The following is a 22,194-nucleotide window of genomic DNA, read 5'->3' on the forward strand; positions in this document are numbered from 1 at the left end:
ACGCTTAAAACAGAACCGTCGTCCTCTTGAACGCGAATGCAGTTGTGTTTATGACGGTACCATCTCTTTCGGTGAAGTGCAGGAAGATTTGAAGAGATCAGAGGTTGGTGAAAAGACGTCTAACATTTCTAATAACTAATATGGGAATTGTTGATGCACTTGTAGAAGTGACCATTGTACGCACTGTGATTTGCAGTAGTGAATCTATCAGTAAATGCCAGAAGATGAGACCATATAAAGATCCCTTACGGCATCATTTTATCATCTTCTTTTATTTGTGGTATGAGGAAATTTGTATCTCACTAATGTATCGTGATAATGTGAAGAAGTTGTACAAAGTTTTAGATACCTTCAGGTGTATAAATACTGCGAAAAATGTGGGGCATTAGAGATTATCAATCGCTCCTCCGGAGTCTATCATAACAGTTAAATTTTTTATCATTATTACCAATAATTGCAATCGCACATGGAAGAGGCAAAGATAATGGGCGTGTTTAGGCAGTGCAAGGGCGCCAGGAAAGTAGCTAAGTTCTGTGGAAGTCTTTACAAAAATGGTGACTGTGCATAGCGGTGAACGTATTCTGAAAGATGGCATTCCGTTACGAGCTAGGAAACATTTTACTCCCTTCAATTTGTATCTCACGTACTGAGCACGAGGGTGGAATTAAAGAAATTACACAGTAGACATATTAGAATCGCCAGTCCTTCTTTTCTCGGATCAAAAATGGTTCAAATGGCTCTGAGCACTATGGGATTCAACTGCTGTAGTCATAAGTCCCCTAGAACTTAGAACTACTTAAACCTAACTAACCTAAGGACATCACACACATCCATGCCCGAGGCAGGATTCGAACCAGCGACCGTAGCGGTTGTGCGGTTCCAGACTGTAGCGCCTAGAACCGCTCGGCCACACCGACCGGCTTTTCTCAGATCAGCTGCAGTTAGAACAGAAAGGGGGGCAAGTTATTTTAGTACGGCATTGTCCTTCGCAACACACCATGTGGTTAATTATGGAATATGATGTAAATATACTCATGTGTGTCATCATGCGGTGTTCGTATCACACATATGCATCAGAGGCGTTCAGGTGCATTTGAATATTAGGATAACAACAGATGAACTGAAAAACAGACGCAGGGAAATACGAGGTCCATTCAAGTTCTAAGGCCTCCAATTTTTTTTCTCCGGGCTGGAAAGAGATAGAAACATGCGCATTGTTTTAAAATGAGGCCGCGTTCATTGTCAATACGTCCCAGAGATGGCAGCACCGTATGGCAGATGGAGTTTTACCACCAGCGCCGAGAATGAGAACTGTTTTAAATACTTAAAATGGCGACGTTTTCCTTACTTGAACAGCGTGCAATCATTCGTTTTCTGAATTTGCGTGGTGTGAAACCAATTGAAATTCATCGACAGTTGAAGGAGACATGCGGTGATGGAGTTATGGATGTGTCGAAAGTGCGTTCGTGGGTGCGACAGTTTAATGAAGGCAGAACATCGTGCGACAACAAACCGAAACAACCTCGGGCTCGCACAAGCCGGTCTGACGACATGATCGAGAAAGTGGAGAGAATTGTTTTGGGGGATCGCCGAATGACTGTTGAACAGATCGCCTCCAGAGTTGGCATTTCTGTGGGTTCTGTGCACACAATCCTGCTTGACGACCTGAAAATGCAAATAGCGTCATCCAGGTGGGTGCCACAAATGCTGACGGATGACCAGACGGCTGCCCGTGTGGCATGTTGCCAAGCGATGTTGACGCGCAACGACAACATGAATGGGACTTTCTTTTCGTCGGTTGTGACTATGGATGAGACGCGGATGCCATTTTTCAATCCAGAAACAAAGCGCCAATCAGATCAATGGACGCACAGAGATTCACCGCCACAAAAAAAATATCGGGTAACCACCAGAGCTGAAAAAATGATGATGTCCATGTTCTGGGACAGCGAGGGCGTAATCCTTACCCATTGCGTTCCAAAGGGCACTACGGTAACAGGTGCATCCTACGAAAATGTTTTGAAGAACAAATTCCTTGCTGCACTGCAACAAAAACGTCCAGGAAGGGCTGCGCGTGTGCTGTTTCACCAAGACAACGCACCCGCACATCGAGCTAACGTTACGCAGCAGTTCCTTCGTGATAACAACTTTGAAGTGATTCCTCATGCTCCCTACTCACCTGACCTGGCTCCTAGTGACTTTTGGCTTTTTCCAACAATGAAAGACACTCTCCGTGGCCGCACATTCACCAGCCGTGCTGCTATTGCCTCAGCGATTTTCCAGTGGTCAAAACAGACTCCTAAAGAAGCCTTCGCCGCTGCCATGGAATCATGGCGTCAGCGTTGTGAAAAACGTGTACGTCTGCAGGGCGATTACGTCGAGAAGTAACGCCAGTTTCATCGATTTCGGGTGAGTAGTTAATTAGAAAAAAAAAAAAATCGGAGGCCTTAGAACTTGAATGCACCTCGTATAATTATTATTCCTCTTCGCTTAATGTCCGACAGCTTAGGGTCATTAACTTTTTTCACAGTTACGGTCAGTGCTACTTAAGCAACTTTAACTGAGTACCTTTTTTTTCCCTCTTGTTCAGTTTCGTGTGTGAGGTGGAGGGGTCGTCAAAGAGAGGGAGAGGGAGAGGGAGAAGGAGAGGGAGAGAGAGGGGGGGGGAGAGACTTGGCTGGGCGGAGGGAATAATACTGCGGAATACCTGTCGTGACTGGGATGGGTATGCGATATAAAAACCGGTCAGGTTCCTTCCTCTCCACGCGCAGAACCTGCACGGGCAATTTGTTGCGGATTACGTCTTCCGTGAAAGACGAAAAAGAAAGATCCTCCAGGGCCTTGAAATAGCATCTCGGTCTCAACACGCTCTTCAGTTTGCTGGCGTCACACCACAGACTGTGTGGCTTCCCGACTCCTACTGAGTAAGTACGTGGATTATTGATACTAGAGGCCTACTAGTTATAAAAAAACCTCGGATTATTTAAAGCTGTGATCGTGTTTGATATCAATACAAAACTGTCTCACGGATAACTGCAATTCAAAGAGTCTGCTAGAGTTCAGAGCAGCTTTTTATTCAGTGCAGTAACGTTAGGTGTCCCGAAATTTGACGTGGGAATTTTTCAAAGAACTCGTACAAAGACTTCCTGGAGACGTTCTTCCCCTGTGCAGTTTAAGAACTTAAAAGTAAAGGAGGTGTGGGGGAGGAGGGAATGTGGAGGATTGCGAAGTATGGTTATATAGATTTTCTTTCCCGACCTGCCGTATTCCTGATGCATTTAAAAATGTCTATTGAATGGTAGTGTTCTTGTAATTGTCACTGGGATGGTATGAAACTGATGAAGGCGAGAAATGAGCCATTCCATTCTCGTCTCTCTCTCTATTGGCAACTAGATAAATCAACTGTGTTGAAGACAGTGGCTTATAGGACCAGAAATTGGAAACAGTCATTTATGACAGAGGGATGTTATTTCATGATTGTCTTCGTTTTGATAGTTTTCGAATCGTAGTGTTCCATACGCTTCCAGTCGCTATTGGGATCATGGCCTGTGACGAAAAAACCGTATTTTCAAGCAAATCACAGAAATGAGAAGCTTTAGTTACAGGGGATTTAAGGCAAGGAGAAAACAATCGGATGACAAATCGTTCACTTGACTGCGATGTAAGAACCTTCATGCTTGCTGTTCCTAATTAATATATATATATATATATATATATATATATATATATATATATATATATATATATCAAAACCAACTGAAAAATGATATAGAGAAAATATCTATATCTGTATGGCGCGGAAAGTGGCAATCGACTCTATACAATGAAAAGTGTGAGCTGTCAATTCATCTAAATACTTACGAATTACAATTACGAATAGCTTAAATTGGAACAATCACGTAGGCATTGTTGTGGGAAGCAGTACCGAAGACTGCGTTTCACTGGGAGAACACTTAGGAGATCCAACAGGTCTACTAAAGAGACTGCCTGCACAACGTTTGTACGTTCTTTTCTAGAATACTACCACGCACTACGCGCAAGGCGTTTTAACAGATAAGACCGAGGACATCAATAAAGATCAAAAGTCAGCTCCTTTTGTACTATCGCAAATGAGAGGAGAGATTGTCACGGCTACGATGTGCAAGCGGGAGTGGCAATCATTAAACAAGAGCGTTTTTCGCTGCGTCGAGATATTTTCACGAAATTTCAATCACGAACTTTCACTCCAGATTGTGAATGTATTTTGTTGTCACCTACCTGCATAGGGAGATATGGTCATCGGAGTTCGCACACAAAGATTTAAGTGTCCTTCCCGCGCTCTGATCGAGAGTACATCAATAGAGAAATAGTCTGAACGTGGTTCGATGAACTCTCTGGCAGGCTCTGAAGTGTGAATTGCAGAGTAATCATGTTTATAGCCGTTCTATCCAGCTACGTAGGAGCCTACCTCCTCTGATGCAGTGCAGCGTTGTGTCACAGCATCTGGAAATTCGGCATCACTACAGTAGATAGCTGTATCGCAGAATGCTACGTCAGTAGTATTCTTGAGCTCAGCAGCAGAATGTCGCAGGCGACTGGCTCCTTGCTGCTTGACTGGGTTCGAAGTCTTCACTGTGAATCACACCAACACAACTACTCTTATTAAAGTACGGTATCTTCCCGGAAGCAATTCCAGATTGTAGCAGGAAATGGTGAAAATTTTTGTGGTACCTGTGGTGCCATCTGTCATACATTGTTAGGTAGCTTAACAGTGTATAGATGTTGCAACGTGGAGTTTGCGTGCAAACCGGTGACAAGTGAAATAATAACAAGTATATAGGACTAGCAAGATACAACTAATTTATTATTGATCAACAGTTTAATCCAAAGGGCATAGTATTTACCAAAAATTTTCTACAAGTGTCGCTTATTCACAAGTCAGAAAAAACATTCCACAATACCTTACTAATTGAATTAGGCGCAAACAAGAACTTCTTGTTGTTGTTGTTGTTGTGGTCTTCAGTCCTGAGACTGGTTTGATGCAGCTCTCCATGCTACTCTATCCTGTGCAAGCTTCTTCATCTCCCAGTACCTACTGCAACCTACATCCTTCTGAATCTGCTTAGTGTATTCATCTCTTGGTCTCCCCCTATGATTTTTACCCTCCACGCTGCCCTCCAATACTAAATTGGTGATCCCTTGATGCCTCAGAACATGTCCTACCAACCGATCCCTTCTTCTGGTCAAGTTGTGCCACAAACTTCTCTTCTCCCCAATCCTATTCAAAACTTCCTCATTAGTTGTGTGATCTACCCATCTAATCTTCAGCATTCTTCTGTAGCACCACATTTCGAAAGCTTCTATTCTCTTCTTGTCCAAACTATTTATCGTCCATGTTTCACTTCCATACATGGCTACACTCCATACAAATACTTTCAGAAACGACTTCCTCACACTTAAATCTATACTCGATGTTAACAAATTTCTCTTCTTCAGAAACGATTTCCTTGCCATTGCCAGTCTACATTTTATATCCTCTCTACTTCGTCCATCATCAGTTATTTTGCTCCCCAAATAGCAAAACTCCTTTACTACTTTAAGTGTCTCATTTCCTAATCTAATACCCTCAGCATCACCCGACTTAACTCGACTACATTCCATTATCCTCGTTTTTCTTTTGTTGATGTTCATCTTATATCCTCCCTTCAAGACACCATCCATTCCGTTCAACTGCTCTTCCAAGTCCTTTGCTGTCTCTGACAGAATTACAATGTCATCGGCGAACCTCAAAGTTTTTATTTCTTCTCCATGGATTTTAATACCTACTCCAAATTTTTCTTTTGTTTCCTTTACTGCTTGCTCAATATAGAGATTGAATAACATCGGGGAGAGGCTACAGCCCTGTCTTACTCCCTTCCCAACCACTGCTTCCCTTTCGTGTCCCTCAACTCTTATAACTGCCATCTGGTTTCTGTACAAGTTGTAAATAGCCTTTCGCTCCCTGTATTTTACCCCTGCCACCTTTAGAATTTGGAAGAGAGTATTCCAGTCAACATTGTCAAAAGCTTTCTCTAAGTCTACAAATGCTAGAAACGTAGGTTTACCTTTCCTTAATCTTTCTTCTAAGATAAGTCGTAAGGTCAGTATTGCCTCACGTGTTCCAGTATTTCTACGGAATCCAAACTGATCTTCCCCGAGGTCGGCTTCTACTAGTTTTTCCATTCGTCTGTAAAGAATTCGTGTTAGTACTTTGCAGCTGTGGCTTATTAAACTGATAGTTCGGTAATTTTCACATCTGTCAACACCTGCTTTCTTTGGGATTGGAATTATTATATTCTTCTTGAAGTCTGAGGGTATTTCGCCTGTTTCATATATCTTGCTCACCACATGGTAGAGTTTTGTCAGGACTGGCTCTCCCAAGGCCGTCAGTAGTTCCAATGGAATGTTGTCTACTCCGGGGGCCTTGTTTCGACTCAGGTCCTTCAGTGCTCTGTCAAACTCTTCACGCAGTATCGTATCTCCCATTTCATCTCCATCTACATCCTCTTCCATTTCCATAATATTGTCCTCAAGTGCATCGCCCTTGTATAGACCCTCTATATACTCCTTCCACCTTTCTGCTTTCCCTTCTTTGCTTAGAACTGGGTTTCCATCTGAGCTCTTGATGTTCATACATGTGGTTCTCTTATCTCCAAAGGTCTCTTTAATTTTCCTGAAGACAGTATCTATCTTACCCCTAGTGAGATAAGCCTCTACATCCTTACATTTGTCCTCTAGCCATCCCTGCTTAGCCATTTTGCACTTCCTGTCTATCTCATTTTTGAGACGTTTGTATTCCTTTTTGCCTGCTTCATTTACTGCATTTTTATATTTTCTCCTTTCATCAATTAAATTCAATATTTCTTCTGTTGCCCAAGGATTTCTACTAACCCTCTTCTTTTTACCTACTTGATCGTCTGCTGCCTTCACTACTTCATCCCTCAGAGCTACCCATTCTTCTTCTACTGTATTTATTTCCCCCATTCCTGTCAATTGCTCCCTTATGCTCTCCCTGAATCTCTGTACAACCTTTGGTTCTTTTAGTTTATCCAGGTCCCATCTCCTTAAATTCCCACCTTTTTGCAGTTTCTTCAGTTTTAATCTACAGGTCATAACCAATAGATTGTGGTCAGAATCCACATCTGCCCCTGGAAATGTCTTACAATTTAAAACCTGGTTCCTAAATCTCTGTCTTACCATTATATAATCTATCTGATACCTTTTAGTATCTCCAGGGTTCTTCCATGTATACAACCTTCTATCATGATTCTTAAACCAAGTGTTAGCTATGATTAAGTTGTGCTCTGTGCAAAATTCTATCAGGCGGCTTCCTCTTTCATTTCTTAGCCCCAATCCATATTCACCTACTACGTTTCCTTCTCTCCCTTTTCCTACACTCGAATTCCAGTCACCCATGACTATTAAATTTTCGTCTCCCTTCACAATCTGAATAATTTCTTTTATTTCATCATACATTTCTTCAATTTCTTCGTCATCTGCAGAGCTAGTTGGCATATAAACTTGTACTACTGTAGTAGGTGTGGGCTTCGTATCTATCTTGGCCACAATAATGCGTTCACTATGCTGTTTGTAGTAGCTTACCCGCATTCCTATTTTCCTATTCATTATTAAACCTACTCCTGCATTACCCCTATTTGACTTTGTGTTTATAACCCTGTAGTCACCTGACCAGAAGTCTTGTTCCTCCTGCCACCGAACTTCACTAATTCCGACTATATCTAACTTTAACCTATCCATTTCCCTTTTTAAATTTTCTAACCTACCTGCCCGATTAAGGGATCTGACATTCCACGCTCCGATCCGTAGAACGCCAGTTTTCTTTCTCCTGATAACGACATCCTCTTGAGTAGTCCCCGCCCGGAGATCCGAATGGGGGACTATTTTACCTCCGGAATATTTTACCCAAGAGGACGCCATCATCATTTAATCATACAGTAAAGCTGCATGCCCTCGGGAAAAATTACGGCCGTAGTTTCCCCTTGCTTTCAGCCGTTCGCAGTACCAGCACAGCAAGGCCGTTTTGGTTATTGTTACAAGGCCAGATCAGTCAATCATCCAGACTGTTGCCCTTGCAACTACTGAAAAGGCTGCTGCCCCTCTTCAGGAACCACACGTTTGTCTGGCCTCTCAACAGATACCCCTCCGTTGTGGTTGTACCTACGATACGGCTATCTGTATCGCTGAGGCACGCAAGCCTCCCCACCAACGGCAAGGTCCATGGTTCATCTATACTAACTGTAAGCACTACAACAATAAAAGGTAAAATCAGTTTCATTTAACAAAGGGCACTTGAATAATAAAGGTGAAATAAGTTTCTTTTAAATAGGTCACCTGGGCAAGCGCAGTAAGACAATTCACATATTTTCCAATTTTCCGCTACCCATCAAGTATTCTCTTTAACATGTACATAAGTTCAACTTCCGGTGCACGTAAGGTATAATTAAGAACACTAGTCTCTTTCCTTTATGATTTTGAAGGTAAATACAGGGTGTTACAAAAAGGTACGGCCAGACTTTCAGGAAACATTCCTCACACACAAATAAAGAAAAGATGTTATGTGGACATGTGTCCGGAAACGCTTAATTTCCATGTTAGAGTTCATTTTAATTACGTCAGTATGTACTGTACTTCCTCGGTTCACCGCCATGATTTCATACGGGATACTCTACCTGTGCTGCTAAAACATGTGCCTTTACAAGTACGACACAACATGTGGTTCATGCACGATGGAGCTCCTGCACATTACAGTCGAAGTGTTCGTACGCTTCTCAACAACAGATTCGGTGACCGATGGATTGGTGGAGGCGGACCAATTCCATGGCCTCCACGCACTCCTGACCTCAACCCTCTTGACTTTCATTTATGAGGGCATTTGAAAGCTCTTGTCTACGCAACCGCGGTACCAAATGTAGAGACTCTTCGTGGTCGTATTGTGAACGGCTGTGATACAGTACGCCATTCTCCAGGGCTGCATCAGCGCTTCAGGGATTCCATGCGACGGAGGGTGCATGCTTGTATCCTCGCTAACGGAGGACATTTTGAACATTTCCTGTAACAAAGTGTTTGAAGTCACGCTGGTACGTTCTGTTGCTGTGTGTTTACATTCCATGATTAATGTGATTTGAAGAGAAGTAATAAAATGAGCTCTAACATGGAAAGTAAGCGTTTCCGGACAAATGTCCATAACATATTTTCTTTCTTTGTGCGTGAAGAATGTTTCCTGAAAGTTTGGCCGCACCTTTTTGTAACACCCTGTATATCAGCAGTATAGCAAACGGAACAGATGCCTTGGCGTCCCAATGCAGAGGAAACTTAACTTAATGCAAGATCCCCACTCACTGCAACCCGAAGAACTCAGTGGCCGCCGTATCGGTTGCCATTTTCCCCGCGGCCTAAAGAATCTCCCGTTCCCTCTGGTACTGGCCGGCCAAGGCGTCGCCAAAAGAAACAATGTTAACAGCCCCAGAATATAGTCAGATAAAATTCTACAAGGATAGATCACATCAAGACAAAGGCAAATTAAAAATGGTTAAAAGAATTAACTGTAGACCTCAAATATCAGAATATGTAAAATTGCCCCAGCACAAACAGACTAGTTTTATAGAAGGGCAACGATAAGACAAAGCATATTGTTATTACACCAGTGCGTCGCAGTTCCAATACAGTATTGGCACTCATAAGAAAAGGTAGAAGCTAGTGATAACACGGGTAGGCCCGAGTGCAAAACTAGAAAGCTTGAATGTCTACTTCTTCAGTAGACAGCTGCGTGGCACATAGTTCAACTCCACTAGCCAAAATGAATAACACATTGCTCAGCGTCCTGTGTAGAAGACTATGGCCCAGTCACGCCTCAAGAACTTGCAACAACAGGACCGCTTCCGCACTCCGGGCCACATACACCGGTCAAATTCAGCTAACTCCACGCAAACACAAGTTTCACTCTCTGAGCAGCGACACGTACCGGCCGTTCCGAAGCTAAAACCCAGTCTCCCTGCCAGCCCACCAGCACCACCACCGGCCAACGAGGCAAAGATAAGCAACGCCATAGGGAAACAATGGATCCGGGTGAATCGAACGGAGAAAGCGACTGGCGCCAGCACCTCCCCACGTGTCAGATGTGCATGTACATACGTGACATTGTAACCTCCCCCTCATTTATCCACCTCAATGACAGTGAAAAATTAAACCCCGTGTACCTAATGGAAATTTGGGAAAAGCAATCGTCGCCGAAGTTAATTTGTCGGTAAAGAGGGAGGAAAGGGTTACATCTAAATGAAAGGAAAAATGCAAATGAAACTGGTGAAAATTGATTTTGAGAAAAGGGTAAAATAAAAAAAGAAAGTAAATGTGCGGCTGTTACGTTAACAATTAATTGGCGTTAATTAGACATTTGAGATTTGGAAAAAATTACGGTCCCAGTCCTATGGACAACTACTATAATAACCGAAAAAGAAAGGTTATTGCACATATAATTAGCACTAAAAGCGTGGCAACTGAAGGTTGACACGTGTTGTGTGAAAACTGAATGATTGTCAGAAGTAACAAATTTCGCTACACTCTGACTTAATTTAGCAAAAGAATTAATAAAACCGGAAACTTGAAAGTTAATTTAGTGACTGAAATTAATAGTGAGTTTTGTTTCTGAAGCACTGCGAAATTCAGTAAAATAAGGTTAGTCTTGGGCTACCTCAACAATTATTTCAAAAGCTACTTGAAGCTACGCAGTTTAGAAATAAGAGATTTAACTTTGAACTTGAATTAAATGATTCTGAACAATTAACAATAGTAAAATTTAGTGCATACCAAGCTGAGCTGCAGTCACAGGTAAGCTAAAATACGGTAACAAAACTTGCACTCTTAATTTGTGCTTGTGTAATCTAAATATTGTAGCCAGCTATGAATACTTAAGCTGAATTTTGAAATTAAAGCAGTGAAATGGAATGATACTACTTTAATGCTGGCGTTTGAATTTCAACGACACTCGGGTTCATTCCGGAAAAGGAAGGGACCCTGCTTGGTAATACAATTGGGACAATGAGCAACAAAGGTTCATGCTACGTTGCTGTAATTTTGAAACAGTTTGAAAAGCTGAGGTCTACCATACAGTTCTAAAACTTTACGTGCTTCCACTCTTCCTTGTTGGTTGATTGAAGGTTTGAAGTCGTCGATCGAGGAGGTGGCGACAGTCACTCATTGTCGGCCGTCGCTGTTTGCAGTAGCTGGATGTTGGCGCGCCTTCTTCTCGACACGGTCACCAGGCGAAACGGGCTCTTGATGTGCGCCAGCTAATGCTTCCCGTCCGCGACACCGTGTCAGAAACTATCGTAGCAAGTCGAGTGCAATTACATGCTGCCAAACCCCGAAAGCGCGGCAACTCGCGGAAGAGTCACACAACACACGTGCTCCACTGCCCTCCTCCAGCCAGACTCAGCTCTGCCCGCGCTCCTTGCGGCAGAGTTCACACTACCAAAGATCCTAAACACTTTGGTTCTCCACACGACCTATCGATGTAATCGTTCGATAGCATAGTTTTCCCTAGGCCAGACCCAGCGTAAAAATACAAATAATATTTACAAAACAAACCAATTATACATCGACATGAATGCATACACAAATAGTAAATAATTACAATATATAAAGACACAGAAATGTCATATCTTCAGGTAACAAATAAAGGAAAAGAATTTATAGTATAACAGATGGAAATAGGAGGATATGCATTTCCGGCGTTACAACATAAATAATGGGGATTGTTTCGCGCTCTGCGCTCGCTTTTTGTGCTGCGGATATTAAGCACCTTGACTTGCATTAAGAAGGACAGGGTTCAGATCTCCAAGTTTTCATCTTACAAATCTGAAGCGTCTTTCATCTTCCGATCGCAAACAATGGGAGAATTTTTGCAAATGTTATGTTTCTCTAACTGCCTGTCTGTTGTTTGTCTTGTCATTAGAAACAGTTATTACAAATTTGCAGAACAAAAATTTCTGGACTAGCACAAACTCTCACTGCTCAGTTCAGGTTAGACAGGAACATCATATTAACGTCACTGTCTGAACTCAGTAACAATAACCATGTGGTTTGTGCATGATGCGACTCACGTACCTGTTTAAATCATGACACGAAATCTCAATCCTTTTGATTTTTATTTCTCCATGTGTTCACAGTGTTGTTTCTTTCGCTCCGCTGTCCATTTGCATCCTGGTCTCTTCTGTGTTGTGGTGTCAAATTTATGTTTTTTGATGATGTTCCTGAATTCAGTTCTATTTTCTGCATCGTTTACTGTTATGTGTGCTTGTCTGAGGTCCTCTTCAATTTCTTTTATCCATTTTGTTTTTCCCCTGCCTAAGTTAATGACTTTAACAATTCGCTTTGAAATTCTGTTTTCATTCATCCTGTGGATATGTCCGTAGAACTGCATTCTTCTTTTCCTTATTGTATCCGAAAGCTTGTCTGTTTATTTATATAATTCTGATGTTGGTCTCTTCTTCCAGATTCCTTGCTCTTGTATCGGGCCAAAATTTTTCCTGAGAATTTTCCTTTCTTGTTTCTCCATTTCTTTGATTTTAGTTTTTCCACCTATTTGTGTTGTTTATAATATGAAATAAGCACGTAATTTTTAACTTATGATGTATCATCTTAAAATTGCTGTCCTTTGTCCTTCCAGGTTCTCGACAAAATGGCCGACGGAGATTTCAGTGATGCTGTGCAGACAGTGTCTCGAGCGAATGACCTCTTCACATCTGACATGTACAGGGTAAGACTCCACGCAATGTCTCACATTCTTCACTACACCGAAAGGCTGCCACCTCCGCTGTGTTCTTGTTATTAGTACGCTAGGAGACATACTGTCTGTGCCTGTAGCTAAGATCGAGAAATGGCGTATTCTGGTTGTGCGAGGAAGCGTAAAGCAGGAAGTGGGAACTGAAATGAGATTGTAGAGAAGAGTCTTGACAAGCATGTAACTCCACCTCCAACATAACAAATGTTGAGGGACCTTGACCCACTGACGTGTGTGCAACAGCAATGATGGATATCAGAACAGATCTCTGAGAGAACTCAAACGCACTCAGCAAATATCGGAAGAAAGAGAGAGGTCTAATGAATCTTTGTGTGGGGTGGGGTTAGTGGTGGGAGGGGGGGGGGGGAGGGGAGGGGGGAAGCGTACTTGCCGGCCGAAGTGGCCGTGCGGTTAAAGGCGCTGCAGTCTGGAACCGCGAGACCGCTACGGTCGCAGGTTCGAATCCTGCCTCGGGCATGGATGTTTGTAATGTCCTTAGGTTTAACTAGTTCTAAGTTCTAGGCGACTAATGACCTCAGCAGTTGAGTCCCATAGTGCTCAGAGCCATTTGAAGCGTACTTGCGTCTTCATGTGAAGGGATCGAAATAGCTTAGTATTTAGCTACTGGGTCGTGCATTCAGTTAAGTGTAGTTATGACAAAGCATTGCGATTGAGGATATTTTTTACATAGTCGCTTAATTACAGTTTTAGCGTAATTGTGTGATTGCATTCGTGATTTCCTCTCAGAGAGGTCACACTTCGTCGTGATAGACGGTAAATCATCGAGTAGAACAGAAGTGATATCTGGCGTTCCGCAAGGTAGTGTCATAGTCCCTCTGCTGTTTCTGATTTACATAAATTGTCTAGGTGATAATCTGAGCAGCCCCATTACATGGTTTGCAGATGACGCAGTAATTTACCGTCTAGTAAAATCATCAGACGATCAATTCCAATTACAAAATGATCTAGAGAGAATTTCTGTATGGTGCGAAAAGTGGCAATTGGCACTAAACAAAGAAAAGTGCGAGGTCATCCACATCCACAAAGGAAATCCGATAAATTTTGGATATACTAAACATCGCACAAATCTAAGTGCTGTTCTGACTCTGAGCACTATGGGACTTAACATCTGTGGTCATAAATCTCCTAGAACTTAGAACTACTTAAACGTAACTAACCTAAGGACATCACACACATCCATGCCCAAGGCAGGATTCGAACCTGCGACCGTAACGGTCACGCGGTTCCAGACTGAAGCGCCTAGAACCGCACGGCCACACCGGCCGGCTCTAAGTTCTGTCAATTCGATTAAATACTTAAGAATTACAATGACGAGCAACTTAAACTGGAAAGACCACATAGATAATATCGTGGGGAAGGTGAAACAAAGACTGAGCTTTGTTGGCAGAACACTTAGAAGATGCGACGAACCCACTAAAGAGACAACCTACATTACACTTGTCCGTCCTCTGCTGAAATATTGCTGGGCGGTGTGAGATCCTTACCAGGTAGGATTGACGGAGGACATCGGAAAAGTGCAAAGAAGGGCAGCTCGTTTCGTGTTACCGCGCAATAGGGGTGAGAGCGACACTGATATGATACGCGAGTTGGGGTGGCAGTCACTGAAACAAAGGCGGTTTTCTTTGCGGCGAGATATATTTACGAAATTTCAATCACCAACTTTCTCTTCCGAATGCGAAAATATTTTGTTGACACCCACCTTCATAGGGAGAAATGATCATCGCAATAAAATAAGAGAAATCAGAGCTCGAACGGAAAGATTTAGGTGTTCCTTTTTCCCACGCGCCATTCGAGAGTGGAATGGTAGAGAAGTAGTATGAAAATGGTTCGATGACCCCTCTACCAGGCACTTAGGTGTGAATTGCAGAGTAACCATGTAGATGTAGATGTAGATGTAGACGTAGATAATAGATGTATCTAGATAACTCGGTTAATAGTGCCACATAAAAAAAATACAGAAGATATGAGCAGAATATCTTCCATCGGCGTAAAATTAATTTCTGTAGACCACAAGATACTTCAGTAATGTTTATAAAGCTACGGAAAACTGTATATGGAAATTTCTTTTTGAAATCGATCGAAGCAATTTCACATACGTGCAGGCGCGCGGCTGATCCGCGTGGTCTTGTGCGGCTGTGGTGCTCGAGATAAAGAAGAACAAAGTTCACATAATTTGGGGGGGAAGTTGCTAAAGATCACCTCACACTACCTGGCCTGATGACACAGCCACTTATCGAGCGGCTATGACCTTACGGATCTCAGTGGGGCGTGTGTTCTTCTACATAGGTTGACAGGCTGTGGAGCTGCAGAGAGCGCAGGCACGATGCTGTTCCTTCACTGAGCGCTACATCGCGCGCTTCGTTGTGATGTGCTATGCCCTGTGTATTCTTGTGCGGATGTTACCCCGCACTCGCGCACTAGCCCATGTTAAACCGGCGTGTACAGCGAGCCGTGGCGAACGAGGGCGACTCACGGGCCTTCGCCGGTCGGATGCTGTGCTCTGCGCGCCGCCAATCTCCATTCCACTGTGATAACAACCACTTTCAAATTTCCACTTCAGTCTATTGCCTGATCTGTTATTTCCCTGTCTTTCCTAGGGATCCCCTACTTACACTGAGGTGACAGAAGCCGTGGGATAGCGGTGTGCATATACAGAGTGGTCCATTGATCGTGACCGGGTCAAATATCTCACGAAATAAGCATCAAACGAAAAAACTACAAAGAACGAAACTCGTCTAGCTTGAAGGGGGAAACCAGATGGCGCTATGGCTGGCCCGCTAGAAGGCGCTACCATAGGTCAAACGGATATCAACTGCGTTTTTTTAAAAATAGGAACACACATTTTTTATTACATATTCGTGTAGTACGTAAAGAAATATGAATGTTTTAGTTGGACCACTTTTTTCCGCTTTGTGATAGATGGCGCTGCAATAGTCACAAACATGTGGCTCACAATTTTAGACGAACAGTTGGTAACTGGTAGGTTTTTTAAATTAAAATACAGAACGTAGGTACGTTTGAACATTTTATTTCGGTTGTTCCAATGTGATACATATACCTTTGTGAACTTATCATTTCTGAGAACGCATGCTGTTACAGCGTGATTACCTGTAAATACCACATTAATGCAATAAATGCTCAAAATGATGTCCGTCAACCTCAATGCATTTGGCAATACGTGTAACGACATTTCTCTCAACAGCAAGTAGTTCGCCTTCCGTAATGTTCGCGCATGCATTGACAATGCGCTGACGCATGTTGTCAGGCGTTGTCCGTGGATCACGATAGCAAATATGCTTCAACTTTCCCCACAGAAAGGAATCTGGGGACGTCAGATCCGGTGAACATGCGGGCCATGGTATGCTGCTTCGACGACGAATCCACCTGTCATGAAATATGCTATTCAATACCGCTTCAACCACACGCGAGCTATGTGCCGGACATCCATGATGTTGGACGTACATCGCCATTCTGTCATGCAGTGAAACATCTTGTAGTAACATCGGTAGAACATCAGCATACATTGGACCATTTAGATTGCCATCGATAAAATGGGGGCCAATTCTCCTTCCTCCCATAATGTCGCACCATACACTAACCCGCCAAGGTCGCTGATGTTCCACTTGTCGCAACCATCGTGGATTTTCCGTTGCCCAATATTATGCCGGTTTACGTTACCGCTGTTGGTGAATGACGCCAAATAGAATGGGTGCAAAAAATCTGTCATCGTCCCATAATTTCTCTTGCGCCCAGTGGCAGAACTGCACACGACGTTTAAAGTCGTCGCCATGCAATTCCTGGTGCATAGAAATATGGTACGGGTGCAATCGATGTTGATGTAGCATTCTCAGCACCGACGTTTCTAAGATTCCGGATTCTCACGCAATTTCTCTGCTACTGATGTGCGGATTAGCCGCGACAGCAGCTAAAACACCTTCTTGGGCATCATCATTTGTTGCAGGTCGTGGTTGACGTTCCACACGTGGCTGAACACTTCGTGTTTCCTTAAATAACGTAACTATCCGGCGAACGGTCGGGACACTTGGATGATGTCGTCCAGGATACCGAGTAGCATACATAGCACACGCCCGTTGGGCATCTTGATCACAATAGCCATACATCGATATCGACCTTTTCCGCAATTGGTAAACGGTCCGTTTTAACATGGGTAATGAATCACGAAGTAAATACCGTCCGCACTGACGGAATGTTACGTTGGGTTGGGTTGTTTGGGGAAGGAGACCAGACAGCGAGGTCATCGGTCTCATCGGATTAGGGAACGATGGGGAAGGAAGTCGGCCGTGCCCTTTGAGAGGAACCATCCCGGCATTTGCCTGGAGTGATTTAGGGAAATCACGGAAAACCTAAATCAGGATGGCCGGACGCGGGATTGAACCGTCGTCCTCCCGAATGCGAGTCCAGTGTCTAACCACTGCGCCACCTCGCTCGGTAAATGTTACGTGATACCACGTACTTATACGTTTGTGACTATTACAGCGCCATCTATCACAAAGCGAAAACAGTGGTCCAATTAAAACATTCACACGAATATGCAATAAAAAATGTGGGTTCCTATTTAAATAAAACGCAGTTGATATCCGTTTGACCTATGGCAGCGCCTTCTAGCGGGCCAGCCATAGCGCCATCTAGTTTCCCCCTTCAAGCTAGACGAGTTTCGTTCTTTGTAGTTTTTTCGTTTGACGCTTATTTCGTGAGATATTTGGCCTGGTCACGATCAATAGACCACCCTGTATATAAGGGCAGCGGTAGTATCGGCTACACAAGGTATGAAAAGGCACTGCATTGCCGAAGCTGTCATTGTACTCAGGTGATCCATGTGCAAAAGGTTTCCGACGTAATTATGGCCGTACGTTGACAATTAACAGACTTCTAACGCGGAATGGTAGTTGGACATTCCGTTTCGGAAACCGTTAGGGAATTCAATATTACGAGATCTACATTGTCAATACTGTGCCTAGAATACCAGATTTCAGGCATTACCTCTCATGTCTAATTAAAAGATGGAAGATATCTTCCAAACAGAAGTTAAATAATGATCATGCAATATTTGAAGTACTTTTACTTCAAAACGACAATATCCGGTTGCTATGCCAGAAAAGACTTTAAGAATACATACGTTTAAATATAACGGCCGACGACATCAACCAGGAACGGAATAATATAAAGGAAGTACTAATTAAAGCAGCAACAGAAGCACTTGGCACAAGAAAGAAAAGCTTTTTAAAAAGGGAGCTCCGGTACTGGGCTGATGAAAAACATAGTCTAACTGGTAAGAAACATGCCTAGTTAAGAGGTGTAAGGTCGCATTTTGAAGTGTAAATTCGTGCAGTTTGTAGTGCAGTTTTCATTTCTTTTGAACAGCAAGCCACATAGCTCACTGAGGCATCAGCATCCCTTTATAACACGTTAGGAGGGTAGCAAGTTGCTTATCTAGGAGTCTGCATGCTTTTATAGTTTACTTTATCCATCGGTCTTGTTAGGATGGGTAGGATGTGTGTATGTTGTGTTTGGACACAGGAGGAGCTGGCCGCAGTTTGTCGGTTGGTTGGTTGAGTTGGGGGAGGGACCAAACAGCAAGGTCGCCGGTCCCATCGCATTAGGGAAGGATGGGGATGGAAATCGGCTGTGCGTTTTCAGAGGAACCATCCTGGCATTTGCCTGATGGAATTTTGGGGAAATCATGAAAATCAGGGGGGCTAGCTAGACACGTGTTTGAACCTGTGCCCTTCAGTGTGCTAACCACTGCGGCACCTCGCTCGGTCCGCACTTCGGGAACAACTGAATGCGCTTTTAGCGCCAGTCGGTCACTTTCATTCTGCTGCCTTGGGGTTGTAGCCATGGTGGAGAGTCTAGCGCGTCGCAACGGAGACATCTCAGGTATCGCTTGTTTTGCTCAAAGGCTCTGCTGCCGAGGCACCTCCTAGTCACTAGTGGATCCGCCCTCAAAGTGACGGGTGGCAATACGCTTGCGTAGCTCGAGGCGGAGTGTCATTGTGGACACTGGTCTCCTAGCCACGCCCAGCCACCCTGTACGAGGGACAAGTGGCCGCTCCTTCAGCAGGTTCGGACCAGGCACACAGGGGGAGGGGGGAGGGGGGAGGGAGGGATTTACTAGTTATCAGGAGCTCCAACGTTAGGTGCACAATGGAGTCCCTTAGGCAGATAGCTGTTAAAGAGACGAGCATATAGAACAGGCTCACAGATATGTGAGTGGCTTGAAGAGTTTTTTAAGTAACGGAACCCAATATGTTGGGCTCGACGGCCAATGTTCATCAGAGACAAGGGTATCGTCAGCAGTGCTCCACGGAACGTGATAGGAGCGTTTTTATTCTCTATGTACGAGGTACATTCAAGTTCTAAGGCCTCCGATTTTTTTTCTAATTAACTACTCACCCGAAATCGATGAAACTGGCGTTGCTTCTCGACGTAATCGCCCTGCAGACGTACACATTTTTCACAACGCTGACGCCATGATTCCATAGGCGTTGCTTCTCGACGTAATCACCTTGCAGACGTACACATTTTTCACAACGCTGACGCCATGATTCCATAGCAGCGGCGAAGGCTTCTTTATGAGTCTGTTTTGACCACTGGAAAATCGCTGAGGCAATAGCAAAATGGTTCAAATGGCTCTGAGCACTATGGGACGCAACTGCTCAGGTCATTAGTCCCCTAGAACTTAGAACTAGTTAAACCTAACTAACCTAAGGACATCACAAACATCCATGCCCGAGGCAGGATTCGAACCTGCGACCGTAGCGGTCTTGCGGTTCCAGACTGCAGCGCCTTTAACCGCACGGCCACTTCGGCCGGCGAGGCAATAGCAGCACGGATGGTGAATGTGCGGCCACGGAGAGTGTCTTTCATTGTTGGAAAAAGCCAAAAGTCACTAGGAGCCAGGTCAGGTGAGTAGTGAGCATGAGGAATCATTTCAAAGTTGTTATCACGAAGAAACTGTTGCGTAACGTTAGCTCGATGTGCGGGTGCGTTGTCTTGGTGAAACAGCACAAGTGCAGCCCTTCCCGGACGTTTTTGTTGCACTGCAGGAAGAAATTTGTTCTTCAAAACATTTTCGTAGGATGCACCTGTTACCGTAGTGCCCTTTGGAATGCAATGGGTAAGGATTACGCCCTCGCTGTCCCAGAACATGGACATCATCATTTTTTCAGCACTGGCGGTTACCCGAAATTTTTTTGGTGGCGGTGAATCTGTGTGCTTCCATTGAGCTGACTGGCGCTTTGTTTCTGGATGGAAAAATGGCATCCAAGTCTCATCCATTGTCACAACCGACGAAAAGAAAGTCCCATTCATGCTGTCGTTGCGCGTCAATATTGCTTGGCAACATGCCACACGGGCAGCCGCCTGGTCGTCCGTCAGCATTCGTGGCACCCACCTGGATGACGCTTTTTGCATTTTCAGGTCGTCAAGCCGGATTGTGTGCACAGAACCCACAGAAATGCCAACTCTGGAGGCGATCTGTTCAACAGTCATTCGGCGATCCCCCAAAACAGTTCTCTCCACTGTCTCGATCATGTCGTCAGACCGGCTTGTGCGAGCCCGAGGTTGTTTCGGTTTGTTGTCACACAATGTTCTGCCTTCATTAAACTGTCGCACCCACGAACGCATTTTCGACACATCCATAACTCCATCACCACATGTCTCCTTCAACTGTCGATGAATTTCAATTGGTTTCACACCACGCAAATTCAGAAAACGAATGATTCCACGCTGTTCAAGTAAGGAAAACGTCGCCATTTTAAGTATTTAAAACAGTTGTCATTCTCGCCGCTGGCGGTAAAATTCCATCTGCCGTACGGTGCTGCCATCTCTGGGACGTATTGACAATGAACGCGGCCTCATTTTAAAACAATGCGCATGTTTCTATCTCTTTCCAGTCCGGAGAAGTAAAATCGGAGGCCTTAGAACTTGAATGCACCTTGCACATGCATGATTTCGCTGACCAGGTGGACATCAACTTTCTGTTGTATACTGATGGTGCTGGGATGTGCGGTGAGGCGTCGAAGTTGAATGACTGTAGAATATCGGAAAACGAGGAACAGACTGAGCACGAGAAGCAGGTGACGCGCTGTGTAGAGATTTAGTAGGCAGAAGAAGACGATATTAATACGTACGCCCACAGGGTAGTTGTATCAAATTCTGGGTCACACTTAAGCTGCTTTTCTGGTGCGTCCTTTTAAATCAACATTATTGCTGTATAAGAAATATTTCTATCTGCTGAAGATAGCTTGTCAACAATTTATGTTTTTGTTTCTAGGAGTTGGCCGGTGGGCAAGGTAACTTGTTCTTCTCACCCTGGAGCATACAGGTAATTCTGGCGCTTGCGTTTCTCGGAGCTGGCGGAAGGACAGCCCAGCAGATGGCGAGAGGTTTGCGTCTACCTGAAGACAAAAATGCCACTGAAGAAGGTTTCAGTGAAATACTGAAGCAGCTGAAGGTGAAAATGATTATATTATAAACTTCGTACCTTTGTAAGGTTTCTTTTAATACCAGTGGGATCCTGAATTTATTTGACATTTTAAACAATAGAAAGCATTTCTTCCTATATCCAATCGCAGTGACAACTGACAACAAAATTTCAGAGGTCTTATTTTGATGTTGTGAGTGTTGGTCCTATAAGTGCTCTCTTGCACTTATTCGTCAAGTTTCGTTAAATTTTGAAACTTTCATAGAAATCTGATACTATTTTCACTGTTTACACGATTCCAGACACTACACTAAACACCATTCCAGCTGATAGATATCCCTCTGCAACTAACAAGTTTTGCTTCTTCACACTAATTCTTCCATTTCGTATTCCTTTTCATTCTCCTCTTTCAGCAAGCAACTTAACAGTTTTTCAACTCTTTTAACGCATCATATCCACAGAATCACTTCTTTCTGGAACTTTTCTCTGTTTTCATTTTTTTTATATTTCTTTCTTGTGGTTTTGTATATCTTCTTTTGATTTAATTTATAAGCACTCTGTATTCATGTTTAGTGTCTGAAGTCCTTACACTCTTCTGTGAAATAGAACTAAGACATCTGTGGCATCTTTTTTTTGCTTGTGTTGAAATTATGCCGGACGTCTTCCTCCTCACTTAAGTTATAATCGTAAGGAACTACCTTCAGTGCTTTTGTGTAAGCACTTGCCGCTGAAAATTTCAACTTCGCTATATTATTTCAAGAATAGTATCGATTTTACTTTATTTTTATGAATTTAATATTTTTGATTGTCACTACTGGGTTGTAATACTTCAGGGTCGAGCATCCAAGTTTTAAACACCATCTACGCATGCTGCAGCTGAGTTTTTATTTTCTTGGTTGTTCAAGTAATT

General features: G+C 43.5%; 1 protein-coding gene across 2 annotated transcripts in view; it reads left to right on the top strand.

Annotated features, from left to right (window-relative positions):
- Positions 1-2,855: 2,855 nt before the first annotated feature.
- The window catches only part of LOC124777056 (serpin B6-like), a 51,454-nt gene continuing 32,115 nt past the window's right edge, over positions 2,856-22,194 (top strand). The window contains exons 1-3 of one of the 2 annotated variants that reach the window (XM_047252327.1): positions 2,856-2,924; positions 12,704-12,793; positions 21,135-21,314. In XM_047252327.1, the coding sequence (XP_047108283.1) occupies positions 12,716-12,793; positions 21,135-21,314 (258 nt within the window). In that variant the 5' untranslated portion in view covers positions 2,856-2,924; positions 12,704-12,715. Of the gene's footprint in view, positions 2,929-12,703; positions 12,794-21,134; positions 21,315-22,194 lie in introns of both variants that reach the window. The other variant, XM_047252328.1, reaches the window with a different exon arrangement.

Source organism: Schistocerca piceifrons, chromosome 2 (genome assembly GCF_021461385.2).
Source record: "Schistocerca piceifrons isolate TAMUIC-IGC-003096 chromosome 2, iqSchPice1.1, whole genome shotgun sequence".
Taxonomy (NCBI): domain Eukaryota; kingdom Metazoa; phylum Arthropoda; class Insecta; order Orthoptera; family Acrididae; genus Schistocerca; species Schistocerca piceifrons.